This window comes from Montipora capricornis, chromosome 11 (genome assembly GCF_036669925.1).
Source record: "Montipora capricornis isolate CH-2021 chromosome 11, ASM3666992v2, whole genome shotgun sequence".
Lineage (NCBI taxonomy): Eukaryota > Metazoa > Cnidaria > Anthozoa > Scleractinia > Acroporidae > Montipora > Montipora capricornis.
In genome coordinates, this window is record NC_090893.1 from 20894272 (window position 1) to 20909271 (window position 15000).

The window sequence follows — 15000 nt, forward strand, 5'->3', positions numbered from 1 at the left end:
AAGTCACGCAAACAAAAAACAGTGATACTGTCTATTGGGGTGGGGGGAGTGGCAGGCAGGGGATTTTCTAGTTTATAATTTATAATGGCACTATTAAAGTAGGCATAGTTTCAATTAGGGCCTATTTTGTTTCTGTTTATAATGATTTCAATGTTTCTTATAAATAATGCGTCAAAGTACCAGGATAGCGCGATGTACCCTCACCCCCTGACAGATGATACTTCATATCCTCATTGTAATAAGCTGAGAAATAAGCTTGCGAGTCAGATAAATATGGAGAAACTTACAGAAAATCACTTATGTCTTACAGTCCCCTATCAGGCATCATAATAAAATTGACCATCTACGGGCATCCGTTTACTGTTTGCGTGACTTACGGCTAAATTGTGGACTTGTTTTGAAACTGGAAGATGTGTGCTGACAGAAGAATGCGTGTATCACATTTTTAGTGGTTACAACCAAAACATGGACTCTTGCTATAACCAAAGGGTTAACAGACAGAGTTTCTCGTTCTCCGAAAGACCCTATCTTTAGTTTCCGTGCCAATAAATGCCACTTTTTTTCTGTCGCGCAAGGTCGCACAACATTCAAGCTTCTCATGGCGTTGTGTCTGTTTAAACTTAATTGTGTGAGGAAACAACATACAGCGCCCAAATCTCTGAGTAGCGGTAAGTTTTCCCGGGTTTCTTTGCCGCAATCACCGCTATTAACAAAGGGTCTTAGTTTTCGTACGAAAACTAAGAGCGGGTTTGTAGTTTTCGTACTACGAAAGCTAAGACCAGGTCTTAGGTCTTAGTTTTCGTAACACCCGAAATTATAAGCCATAAACTAACGTCACGCCCATAAAAATGTATTGTTCATTAGCGTGATTGTCGTTTTTTTATGGCCTGAATCTCGCCCGTTTATCGCTCAGAATATCGTCCAAATGTCAGAGTAGTACAAATGTCCCGCTCCATTCTCGCTCATTTATTGTTCAATTTTTATCGCTCCTGTCAGGCTGATTATCGTCACGCTCTGTATCGCTCATCAGCGAGACCTTTTATGGCCAGAATCTCGCCCGCCTCTCGCCAAGAATTTTCGTACGGGCAGTCATGCAGAAAAACGTCCTACAAAGAAACCTGTGGTGAAGTCTCCCCCTTTTCTGATAATGTCTTGTATAATCTTCCTTCTGCAGTCTTCTCCAAGGGCTTTTCCATTATTGTACGCCCTTCCACATGCACTCAGTTCTGAATACGTAGTAGAAAACCTCTCAAGAATTTGAAGTATTATTTTACAAGCGAAAGTGGGCGGGGCAGGGAAATTGAATTTCCGCCCATTCCGCAGATTGGTGGTTTCCGTAGTAGCTAATGAGAGTCTACTATACCTCAGTGGTAGATCATCTCAAATAGTAATCGGAAAGTTGCAGGCTTGACTACTGCAAAGAAGCACTTGGATTTGTCCTGGTATGTTACATTCACCATCAATAAAAGTACATCTTTTCAATTCATTTACTAGAATTAACCCATTGACGAGTAAAATCATCTGGCGTTAGATGGAGTAAAATACTAAGCATGGCCATCTCATTATTAAATTATTAGGATTTAATTTCTAAACCATGGCAAGCTGATTTTAAAATGCATTCTTGTTCTCAGTCTTACAGTCCAGCAGTGTCACACATGACCAGTTGTTTTGAAATTTTAACTGAGTATTAAAATCTGTGTGCCAGTTTTGAACTTTGCTCTTGAGATTCTGAATATTGCCGGGGATATTTCCTTGATATATCAAAAATAGTTAGGTATGAACTTTCGTTTTATTATGAAATAAACAGTGTTTGAGAAGTAAAAACTATTTCAAGCATTTGATGAATTAATTATTGCTCAGTTATCGCAGCAACTTTCAGAAAAATCTTCAAGATTCCATTCAAATCTCGAAGGCTCCAAAGAGGAATTTGAATGTTCATTTTAGTCTTGTGGATACTGGTCATGCATGACATAGCTTGACTGTAAACCAGTTGCAAAATCCGAGGGCAGTGATGGTTGGTGGCCAGTGAGAGAGAGTTCCAGTCACCAAGTCATACAAATCAATAGCTTTAATAATTATTATAAAGTTTTTTTAGGTTTCAAGTGTATTTAGTGCTGAATCACCAATTGGGGACACTACGGAAATCAAATGAAATCAAATCAACACATCTCCAATCATGAATTGGTTTTTTGAGGAGAGGGGAAAACCAGTGCACCCAGAGAAAAACTTATCGGAGCAGAGTAGACTGCAACCAACAAACTCAACCCTCATTTGACACCAAGGCTGGAAATTGAACTCAGGCCACATTGGTGGGAGACAAGTGCTCTGAGCACTGCTCCATCCCTACTCTCTTTGTCCCAACTCGAATTATGTGGTTAGATTGGTGACATTTTGGTTTTCCAGACATGGTTTGACATACCTGGATTTGAAGCTCATAACCTAAAAATAACTTGCAATCCAGAGTAGCATCAAACAGTGACTGATCATCGACATGGTTGCAGTGGGAACATTGACATACATTACTTTTGTCTTTGATCAGAGTGGACCAAGCCAAGGAGAGACATTGTTTGTGATAGAGGCCTTGTTAAACTGCTCTAGCAAATCAGTTAAATCAGCTGATGGAGACAAACCACAGCCATGTGGTCCTGACGAAAAAGGAGAAATGCAGGTTAGATTTGTCTGCAATAAAAATAGAAGAAATGATAATGCTCGAGTGGCAAGAACAATGCACTCACTCGTGAGATACGTGTATTGTTCTTGCCATGAGAACATAAAATAATTATTCATATCTTCGAGCTAATTTTATTATCTAGACAGGAGTGTTTTACTCACTATTTTTCTTTCTAACACTGAGCACAAACTTTATCTCAAATTCTTGCAGCTCTGCGGCTGGAATTTCTTCAATTTTCACACATTTTTTTCCTTCACTTGCAAGGAATTCCTTGAATAATTTTAAGTTGTAATGAAGTTTTCTTCATGTCAGCATTTTCTTGTTTCTCAGAGAAGGATTTTACGTAAGCCTCACGGAACTTCACGAATCTTTTGCCAACCATGCAAAGGCGGCAAATGACGTCATCAATATCCTCACTAGTCAGACTAGAAGTCTGCAGATTGGTCCGTTTTGTCAGTGGCAAATCTTAGCTCGTCGTAGTCCCTCACAGGCACTTAAAAAAACATAAAAGCCGGCAATGTTTTGTGGGGCAGGTACAAGACACAGGTCACAAGTCACAAGTCATTGTTTTACCAACCGGAAACAACCCTGCTAACATTACGGCCTAAAAACTTTTTCTTAGGCCTAAAGTTAGCTGTAATGAATGTTTAGGATTCTCTCTGTCTCGTTTATAAAACAATGACCTGTGACCTGTGTTTTGTACCTGCCTCCCAAAACATTGTCAGCCATTATATTGCTAGTGCTAATCACCTTTAATTGCAGTCAAGGACTGAATTACGAAGGGCGCGGCTCACGACATCGGGCTGAAAGCATACAAAGGCACCTCTGGCAGCCGCTATACTGACTAACTGACCTTTTCCCACCCGCCCAGAGATTTTCAATTGTATTTAAATCCAGTACTCACCTGTGTAAACTATTGTGTAGATTGCCTGAAGCTATTTGTGCACCTACTGCTATGTGTTTTTTGTTGAGATTGCATATAGGTCAGGCTGTGGTGGTTGGCTTGGCACAACTACCAGTGGTCTAATTGCTCACTTATTATAAACTTGTTTGCCATTGAATTTTTTGGTATTTAGGTTGTTCCAATCTTGCTACATCTGGTTCAAGCCATAAGCAGTGTGAGATTATACATTCCTAAGGACTTGAGATCACTGGACAGCAGACAAAGTGTAGGCAAATCAGTTAAGGTATTTAACAATCAACAACTTGAGCAATATTACTCTCTTGGAACTTTTGAAAACTGGTGTCTTAAAAAACCCTTGAAAATCTCACTTTAGCCTGAAGTAAGGTTCTTTGTGGCTGGCATGACAAATCAAGGTCTTGGCAGGCACTAAATTACTGTCTTATGCTTGCATCTCATCTTTTGTCCGTCTCATTACACGATAAGGCAGTTACATGTATTCCTTTGTTTGAAGGAACAAAGAATAGGATTTTTCAGGATTCTTTTTTCGGTGCTGATGGGGGGTTTTGATTTTCCTGTGCATGCGTAAGATCTCTTTGCCTGGAAGATAGACTCTTCAGAGAAGAAGGCAGTTGAGTAGGATTTGAACTTGGTGTCTCTGCTTTCAGAGGCAATCGTGATGACCACCAGACGGCAGAAAATTATGTGACAGAAAAGAGAGAAAATAAAAATATTATTTACTAAAGAACATTGTGTGCATGATTGGAAAATGTTTTTGTTGCAGGCAATGCAATATCCAGTTATCGTTATGACCCAGTAACACATCCTACCGGTCTAATTACATAATTTTATAATTCTTCCCGTGTTGTCAAGAAACTTGTAGAGCATCTATTTACTGGTTTTGATTGGAATCAATGATGTTAACAACTGTTACAGTTTTAAATGTGTGGAACAACTATTCTACAGTTGCACTAAACCCTATCATTGGGTGGTGGATTGTGGACTTTGGATGTCGGACTACAGAATTGAACTGGATGTGACACACTGCTACGAAATTATGACAACAGACCAAGCATGAACAGCAAAACAATGATACCACGTACTGAACAAGATAATGTAACATTGAACAACACTGAAATACTGGGAACTTTAAAAGGAAATCAGCGAACAAAGTGTTGGCTACTTGAAGCCTCTTGTTTGAGAAATCATATTCTGGTCAGTGTCAAGGTGGAGGGTATTCAAAAGGTTACATCGATTCAGTGATAATCATTTCTGTTTTGCGGTTGACTTTTCAGGAAGTAAAACGTCGATTCCCAGATGGCCTTCCGCTGCTGGATCCAGTTGAGGATATGGGAATAAAAGATGATGGATTAAAAACAGTTGTTAGGGTGAGTTGTAAATGCTTGTACCTACTTCCAGTTTTGAGATAAATACATGAAAGTTGTTATGCATCAACTGGAAACTCATCCAAGCTTTGCCTGAGATGGGATTTGCCTTAATGTGACTGCTCGACGCAGTTAAGAGTCATATATGGTTAAGATTAGACTACGTGACTGCGTTATGCAGTCGTAGTATATACTGTCCTACATTCCACCCTTGCTCACCACAGAGTCTCCACTAGCTCAGTGGTTAGAGCATCCATACTAGATCACTGAGGGACGTGGGTTTAAATCCCATCTGGGGCTCAGAATTTTTCTGCCTACCCAGTTGATGCACAACATCTTTCATGTGCTTCCAGTTTTAAGGAAAAAATGTGATTAATAATAATAGTATTATTATTCCACTATTACACCATTTTGCCATGATATTTTGTTAAGAGACTTGAAAAAATATGAGATGGTAATACACTGTAGTGTCCCAGTTTGACCAGTTTAGAGCAGGGCAAATATGGATGGAACTGGAGTTTTTCAACATATAAGATTGTTTTCAACAGGATGCAAAGCCCAAGAATTTAGCTTGTCATTGCTTGTCACTCCTCATTTCATTTATCCAATCAAAATAAAGGACACTTGAATATTTTGGTTTTTTTTTTCATCATTACATTATGCCTAATTATGAAAATCGATATGATTTTCAGTCATTGCAGGAAGAAGCCAAAATATTAGAAAATGGCATAATAGTGGAATAAGAAATCCCTTATTGAAAGGTTTAAAGTATAATACATGCAGACATCTTGCTCATTACTCGTATTTTTCCTTGCTACAACTCGCAAAATATCAGAGTGCATAATTATGTGTTAAACCATTCAATAAAGTGTATTTATTATGTTGCTTCTTCTAATTCCATTTGAAACCTTGCCAAGGTGTTATAAATACGGTCACTCTAAATGTGGTTAAAATACTAATTCAAGTGCACCTACCTCAAAGTATTTCTTTTGCAAAAGTTTTACTTTTGCTTCTCTACATTTTACTTTTAACAGACCTAATGAGGTACAAGAGAGAGAGAGAGAAACAAAGCTGGCATTCACTTGGCCAAGCTAGTGAGGGGTATGGGTCTCCCCCTTCAGTGACGTCAAAAACTTATTTACGTCGCCAAAACACTAATGCAAAGTAGTTTATGTTGTCATGGCAGGAATAGGTCCATGCCTCTCACTGCCTTGACCATTGGGACAAATGAATGCCAGCATCTTTAAACTCTTACATACCTTAAGAGCAATATTAAAAAGTAAAATCTTTAGAAGCAAACATTAAGGTAAATATATGTTTGATATTTAACTTTTGCTTAAAGAAAATATTTTGAGGTTAGGTACACTTTGCTAAAAGCATGGTAATTGCTGCAAACCATTGTTGAAAACTTTGACATCCCACGGGTTTTAATTATACTGGTTAGCTTTAACGATGCGTTAGCCCAGGTCAACAGATTTTGGTTGTACTAATATGCATGATTTTGGGTGTCGTGCACCACCGCACGCTGGTGGCTTGCGGGCTGCCGTGCGGGAGGCTGTGAGTTTGACTCTCGCTGGACCAACACTCAGGGACTTTAAATAAATGAGGAGAAAGTGCTGCCTTTGTAATGATATCTGCAAATGGTTAGACTGTCTAGTTTTAACTCGGATAAGGATGGTAAAGCATGGGCATTGTGTGACAACCCTTCAATGATTGTAACCCTTTGGGACATAAAAGAACTCATGCGCTATTTGCAAAGAACAGGGCGTGAAGTTCCCATCATTGTGGTCTGTCCTGGTTGCACGAGAGGGTTTCAACGAGTTATGACTCCAAAGCTCCTTGTGGGTCACTACTCTGGTCTCTGGTTCTCAGCTTGGGCTTTTGTCCATTCATTGTTTTAAAATGGTGCATTTTGAACTTTTCAATAGAAAATAGAAATGTTGGAACATCGCATGTACATTCATCCGTTACATAAGGATCCTTCATTGGAGTCGTTGTATGGCCAATATGAACAAAAGGCAAAGGTAATTATTATTAAAGGATAGTTTTGTCTTTACAGCAATCAACCATATTTGCTAGTAGATATTTTGTTTTCCTAATCTACATTCATTAGAGTACTCTCTTTTCAAAGTTGGCATAATTTTAATTAGTTTTACTTTGAATGACCTCGTTTTTGATATAAATGACTTCAGCATTGTCACATGATCTGTATTGGGAAAACACTTACCAGTAAAGAACAGAAAGTATATCGTCCAGTACCGGTAATAAACCCAGTGACTCCTTGAACCCCCCTCCCCCCCCCCCCCCCTCCTCCAATTGATCATTGCCACAGTAAAATCAATTGCCTTGCACTCCTAGGTCAATGGATTAATAGTGTAGAATCGTGTAGATTTAATCGTCTAGGTCTTTAGAGTGTTGGACTGGAGTGTGGAGTGTTATTACTTGCAAAATTTAATATGGTCTAAGTGTTGCTTGCAAGAGCTTACCAACCAACCAACCTACCTACCTATCTACGAGTAGCCATCTATTATTATAGTTTGACCAAATTCTCTCAGAATTTTTTTTTTTTTTGAGAAGGTAGACTGTAGTTCAGGATCTAGTTGTTCAAAGCTTTGTGTCAGTCTCTGTGAAAATTTCATGTCCCTTTTGTCATGAGCAATGAGGCAGCGTGGTCAAGTGGTTTTGGCAATGGGAAGGAAAATGCTGGGAAATGCCAGCTCAAGTTCTGTGCTTGTAAACACCCAACTCTAGACTCTATAGTTTCCCCTCTCTCTGCATTAAATTTGATCTGGGTTAATGTCATTTCCTTTCACGGGCAGTCTCCTTAATTGTTAGCACTTTTGCTAGGCCTTGTAAACTTGAAATGTGTTTAATGAAGTTATTTTTGTTGTTACTCTGAAGGTTTCTTCCAAAAGATTCTGACGTTTTTTTTTTTTTTTTTTATGTGGACGTCTTTTTACTGTTAGTCTAGAGCCAAGAAATAAGTATTTGAAAGGTTTTCCATCCAGGAAAAGTATAATTTGGTTAACTTTGATTTCAACCTTGTTTTAGAGGTATTGGTTAATTACCGGTAACTATAAATTGGCTGAGTTCTGATGGTTAAAATAATAAATGATATTATCAATTTAGTGAAATGAATCATTTTGTTGCTTTAGATAAATGCTGAAATCAAGTCAGTGAAGAAAGAACTAAGAAGAACAAGGACGGTTCTTCAGCTGGATGAACTCAAGAGCAGAAAGCGAGTTCTCAGAAGGTTTGTTGCTGTGTTGTTAAGGTGGACCTCAAACAGTTTTGGTACCTTACATATTAAATAGATAAGGTCTTTTCCTAATGGACAACCAAGCATTTATAAGGGCAACCAAATTTACAGGTTTAGTTGCCTGACGTTTGAGAAAGGAACAACCTGGAATTTTTTTTAATTTTGTGCACTGATGATGGAAGATAATAATCATTATAATGAAATTGGAACTGCAACAATTTCCTAGTAAGCAAATGATCTTACAGTCTATTAAAAAATAGGCAGTTGCGAAAAATGTTGTGATGCCATCCCACAGTCGTAGGTTCAAGTCCCATTCATGGCTGGATTTCTTCCCGGCTTCTTTACGACCGCTTAGCTTTCTTAGATACAGACTAAGATGATGTTTTTCTCAGAAAATTGATAATTACTTTTTAAAAATAATTATTGTGTACTGTTTCAAGTAACATTACCAAAACTAAGAGTCATCAGTCCCACAACTGAGCGAGTGTGGGGCTTTGGTTTAATCCTTGGTTTATGTTACAGACTGCTTTCTTTACCTGGATGTTTACTAAGAAATTAATTCTTGCATTGCAAAGTAGTTTGTAACATGAAAATCAACGTAAAGTAAACCGATGCCACACTCGGCTCAGTGGTTGGTCCAAATGCGGGCTGGTTTACGCCGAGTGAAAAACATTCTTGTTACTGGAAAGATTGTTGTCAAATAAAAATAGTGTTGACTACAGGTGTACCTTATGCATTGGTTTGTTCTTGATGCCCCTATCAGTCCAGTGTACAAGTACCGGTAAATGACTTGATTTTCTGAACAGAAAGTTGTGGAAAGGATACAATATTCGTGGCCATGGGTAAAAGTTTTTATAGTTTAAGAAAATTACTCTGTAGGGAAAAATTAGAATAAGTTAGTACAAAGTCTACAGGTAAGTTTTATCAAGGCCAAAAATTGGGGGTTTTTTAACCATGTGTGACTTCTTTACAGTTTCTTTCTAAGTATGGTCACAAAAATGACAAGGAGCATCTTCATTTTGACATGCAACCCTCATTTTTTTCTTGATTGATGGTAAATCTTCTGTGTTGCAGATTGGGATACGCAACTGCTGCTGATGTTATTGAGTTAAAAGGGCGTGTAGCTTGCGAGCTGAGCAGGTTGGTTAAAAGATGCATTAATTTGTTTTAGTATAATTATACTACCGGTAACTAAAACAGTGGATATATAGCGTTCAAAGCACGCTCTGATTGGCTACTCAAACTCCAGATATCCCCTGTTATTCACCTCCAAGCAACTTGCGTGGGATTTGCACCTGAAAACATTGGAGGAAAAATGAGTTAAACTCATCTTTTTGTGCTATTATCTCACTGTTTTAGTAAAATAATACTAAAACAACTATTCACCTCAGTGTCAGTGGCTAGTTAACAACTATTCACCGAAGTGGAGGTGGCTAGTGGTGGATATTTACCGAGCCGTGAAGCGGCGAGGTAAATATACTAAAACAGTGAGATAATATACAGCACAAAAAATTAATTTGGATGTTTTCTTCACTTGTCACGGATGCAAATTGGGACAACATTTTTTCCTGATCAGCGCCCGCGTTCAACGCTATCCACTGTTTTAATACTATATACTAATGGTGGATATTTACCAAGCCGCCAACCTCCACTTCGGTGAATAATTGCTAATTAATAACTTAAATCCACGGTTACAACAGATGTTATAATTATAGCGATAGCGTAAATAAGACAACACAACCCACCCTCATAAACATAGAACAACATACCGGTAATTGTTTGATTTTGCACAAAAGAACTGGGCATTGTGGGGTATTTGACCCAGTTCCCTCCTTGTCTCAACTGTCATGTGACCTAGTTCTGTTTGAGTGACAGAACACCTCATACATAATTCATGAATATCATGACAAGAAATTGTGTTAGTTTGCTGTGACATTATTGGAAGCACTCTGTAAAAGCTAGGCAGGGAAATCACAGTAGCAGACAGACAATCTTTTTATTTTCTGAGATGGGACAAAATGAAACTTGTGGTTGGGTCATTGCTTCTAAGGAAGCAGCTTGTCACAGTGTATCACAAATGGTTGTATGCATAACTCTGGCACGTGACTCTTTTGTCTGTTTAACCCATTGACTCATGAACCACGCCCCACTGATGAGTAAAATTGTCTGGCGCTAGACAGAGTAAAATCTATCAAGTGTCACTCCTAGGAGTCAATGGCTTAACAGGGACATAATTTTTCTGTGAGTGATTAACCCATTGACTCCTGGGGGTTCCCCATTGATGAATAAAATTGTCTGGTGTTAGACAGAGTAAAATACTAAGTCTGGCCCGTTTAGGCCAGTTTGGGTGTTAAAGGGTTAATGGGGACATGAAAATCGTCTGGCGTTAGACAGAGTAAAACACTAAGTCTGGCCAGTTTGGGTGCTAAAGGGTTAAATGTTAATACTTCCTACTTTAAAAGTGAGAAATGTTCAGGTTATGTAGTGTTTTTCTTCTTTTTACAGTGGCGATGAGCTGCTTTTAACAGAGATGATATTCAATGGTGTCTTCAATGATCTCTCAGTACAGCAGTGTGTGGCTTTACTGAGCTGTTTTGTGTTTGAGGAAAAGGTACATGGAAAAGATATTTTGCATTAGATTGGTTTCACTCAAATCTGTGAAACAAGATGGTGTTTTTCCGTCATTACAGATGTGACAGTGCCCTGGAAATTGGAAAGTGAAGAAAAGAGATCTTATTCATTTTTTATGTTACTAATATTCCTTTTGAAAGTTTTTCAAACAAATTTGATTGCAATGATAATTTTCAGTTTCAAAGTTTTTCTGCCACTGGAGTGGAGGGTTGGTCCCTGGAACGCCTGTGAGCTGCAATCTTGGAAAAAAAAGAAAAAAAACGAAACAATTCTGGCATGAACATCATTGGACATGCACTTACAAGGCTGTTGCCTAACAGGAGCCCGGTAGCCTGGGGCTCCCAAAGAATAGCTCTGGGCACCTTAATTTTTCACAGCAACACCTTTCACTTCATATGTTGGGCTCCTAAGTTCTCAGCGTTTAGCTCTGAGGGCCCCTTCATCCAAGGGTAAATTTTCTTAGGCAGCAGCCTTGACTCACAAACAAAGTCTATTGGCCCCCCTCTCTTCCCCATACCAATGTTGATAACATGGTGAAAATCGCAAGCCTTTGGTTATTTCTAAACCAACATTGGAGGGGGCAAGTATGGAGAAGTTAATATTTAATCACATAGACAAATAAGGGAATGACCATTTTAATTGTGGTGTGTCACATTTTCCCAACTAGTTTTGCCCAAAATTATAGCTCATCACTAGAAGTTCCACCATGAGCAAAATAAATACTGGTACATTAATCTTTACATTTTTTTTTTGACAGAGTGATGAATTGCCCAAACTTACTGAGGAGTTAGCAGGTCCACTGAGGCAGATGCAGGTGTGGGATCATCTCAATTTACATTGCATGAAGTTACAGTACTTTTAACTGCTGCTCCGCTCTTAAGAATCTAATTTTTCAATGAGTCCGGGTTGATTACAGCTCTCTATCCATAAAATTGGAATTAGAGTCCAGTTACTTTCCCTTACTGGTCTCAAGACATTGTTTAATGGAGAATGTCCTTGCTGCTGAAAAACCTTTCTCCCAAATGTATTCAAGAGGGTGGTGAAGATGGACAGAGATAATTATGGTGGATCCCTACACCCTCCCTCTCAGTGACAGCCATGATATTTTACAACTCACCCCTGAATTTTATTCAGAACTGTACAATCTAGTTATGTACTGTTTAAGAAACGAGCAGCATTGTTTTATCTAGTTCGCGATAAAACAGGTGCAGCCAATTTTTTGACGGCTTCAAAACAGAGTCCTAGTAAAGGTTCAAAATGTAAGGAGAAGACATTAGCTTAAAAGAAAACTTGCCAGGCCTCATTATCATTCTTTACAATTTATAAAGAATTCTAGTGAGGAGTGTTTCATGAATGTTTTGATAGGCTGTTAGGCTCACGAATTATTAATGGTTCATTACATTGAAAGCTTTCGGATGCATTTTACTCTTCTAGGAGTCGGCCCGTCGGATTGGAAAAGTATCAGAGGAAGCAAAGCTCGAGATTGACGTTGAAACTTATGTGGAGTCCTTCAAGCCCCATATCATGGATGTTGTATTTGCATGGGCAAATGGGGCATCATTTTCCCAAATCTGTAAAATGACCGATGCATTTGAAGGTCAGAATTCTCTTAATTTCGTTAAGAAATTAATGTAGTTTTAACCCTTTGGCTCCCAGGAGAGATTAGTATGTAAATTCTCCTCACAATTTTAATGACAGGTCAGTCAGACAGGCATTGAGAATGAAGGATATTGTCAGTTTAATTGAGGTGTGATCTTGATGTAATACCAAATTCTCATGACTACCCAACAAAGAAATCCATAGTGCTAGTTAGGAGAATTAACGTTTCGATCGTGGGAGTGAAAGGGTTAAAGAGGTTTAAGAAGACAAGGAAACCAAGATAAGTAAAACAATAGATCCTTTATTTTGGTTGGATAAGATGCCAGGAACAACATCAGAGCTGTTTAGCCCTTTGAAATAATAGGCCACTTGCACTAAGAGGTCATGTGACATCGTTTTTATGAAAATAAAAGTTACATGATTTTGCCTTCGAAACACTATTAGTGGGTCATCTCTTAAACAAAATAATAGTGATTTGGTTTTTCAAACCCGCACCATTTGCTTAAAATGAGAAAGTCCGTAACTGGTCACTTGACCAAAACTTGATTTTTTAAAATTATGAATTACCGCTTTCTGACACAAATTTTGCACTTGAACTTCAAGGAAATTGTTGAAAAGATGATGTGGTAACGTTTATGACACATCTGAACTCAACTATCAAACATTTAACAAGATAGAAGCAAAAAGTAGTTTTGGCCGCCATGTTGGAGGGCAAGAGTATGCCCTCCAACATGGCGGCCAAGACAAATCATGCTACTTTGTTGAAAAATCAAAGTACCATAAAATATCTCCCTTAAATGCGTTTCCTCTCAAATTTCGCGTGTAAGATAATTTTTATGTGTTCTGTCAATTTTTGGCAACTGCAAGATTACAACTCACTGTTTAAGGGAAGCATTGGTCACGTGACCTCTTAGTGCAAGTGGCCTATTTCATTTTCACTGTCATAGACAGTAGGAAAGTATTGTTCGGGCAATGAACAAGAAAAGGAATTTCTAACTGAATGGGCAGTGCGGGGACTATGTGGAAGGCACCTAGTTGCTTCGACCATTGTGGCATAATTTTATGTAAATAGAATGACCACTTATAGATGTTACTCTCTCTATGGAGGCCCCTCGAACCTTAATGTGTATGTTTTGTCAATCAGAAGAGTGAGGCATAATTATTTAATCCAAATTTTGATTTGATGTCTCTGAGCTGAAGAAACTGGCGTGACTGCTGTTAGATCCACACTAATATGTTTTTCATTAATCTAGTATCGGCAGTCACTTTGTTTTTTTGTTTGCTTTGTTTTTTTCAGGAAGCGTAATTAGGTGTATGCGTCGTCTAGAGGAGCTTTTAAGGCAAATGTGCCAAGCTTCCAAGGCCATTGGAAATACAGAGCTGGAAAATAAATTTGCTGAAGGTAAATTCAGTGGCACTTGTACCATGTACCATAGAAAGACTAGAATGCTAACTGTTAAAAAAAGAGTTTTACTTTTCCCAATTTCATCATTTTACAACCTGTAAAAATTAATTAATGTATGAATGCAAATTGTCAGGGGGTGACCTTTCAACTTTTTTTTCCATGCGATAATCCACACACCAGTAAGTATTCTGGGGACCTTTTTAAATAATCATAATTATGTAGATCCAACCCTGCTTTAATAATATGACAGTACCAAAGTCCACAACCCAGAAGTATTGATCTCTCTCACCCATCTCTTTCACCTATCAGTTTATGGTATTATCTTAACTTAGAATACAGGTCCTGCCAAATTATGACCACTCAGCATGGTTCATGCTTAATGCAAGAAACACAACACTGGCACGAGTTTTGCTACAAAAAATCTAGCAGTACCATCATTTTAGTTTTCTGCGGAACAGAGGTAGAGTTCCAAAAATACAATACCGTAAACTGATAGGCTTCATTGCATCCCAGATCAGGACGTTGCCTTATGGACTTCTGACAATACAAAGAACATGTAACAATCTTTTCCAAACTTTCCTCTTCTTTTAGGAATTATCAAGATTAAACGAGACATCATATTTGCTGCTAGCCTGTATCTCTAAGATGAGGTGGAAGTGCTTCCACAGCAGTTTTGTCGTGTCCTCTCCAGTTATTCATGATGGCGCACAGTACTTGGTTGTGATAAATACATGTTAGATGTAAATTACTGAATGAGCTAATCAAAGTTGAAAAGTTCTGCATAGTGTATCATTGTAGATAGTCACTAAACAAGATTGCTTCTCTTACTTACAGTCAAGCAAGCTATGTCATGACACAAGGAACTTGACACTATAAAATTAAGATTTTTTGGCAACTTGTTCTTGCTTAGACTGACATTGCAATATTCTTGTTATCATTCTCATCACTGCCATCTGTATCAAGATCTTGGATTTCTTAAGTGCAGTCACTGAATTTGCTATTGGTGGGATTCTTTGTAATTTAGTCCCACCAAGTTGACATTTTGAGGCAAACTGTCATATTCACTGGAATATCAAAGCTGTTTGAACCTTTGGTGGTGGACATGTATATAATTTCCTCTAATTTTAAGAAATCTTACAAAACGAGAAT

At 38.2% G+C, this 15000-nt stretch overlaps 1 protein-coding gene across 1 annotated transcript in view; it reads left to right on the forward strand.

Moving 5' to 3' along the window:
* Positions 1-15000, forward strand: part of LOC138024161 (exosome RNA helicase MTR4-like) — a 55524-nt gene that overhangs the window by 40241 nt on the left and 283 nt on the right. The window contains exons 21-31 of the mRNA XM_068871268.1: positions 2540-2668; positions 3748-3858; positions 4868-4960; positions 6886-6981; positions 8113-8210; positions 9291-9356; positions 10722-10827; positions 11605-11661; positions 12282-12444; positions 13744-13848; positions 14443-15000. The exon at positions 14443-15000 is cut by the window's right edge and continues 283 nt beyond it. Coding sequence (XP_068727369.1) covers positions 2540-2668; positions 3748-3858; positions 4868-4960; positions 6886-6981; positions 8113-8210; positions 9291-9356; positions 10722-10827; positions 11605-11661; positions 12282-12444; positions 13744-13848; positions 14443-14495 — 1077 coding nt within the window. The 3' untranslated portion in view covers positions 14496-15000. The remainder of the gene's footprint in view (positions 1-2539; positions 2669-3747; positions 3859-4867; positions 4961-6885; positions 6982-8112; positions 8211-9290; positions 9357-10721; positions 10828-11604; positions 11662-12281; positions 12445-13743; positions 13849-14442) is intronic.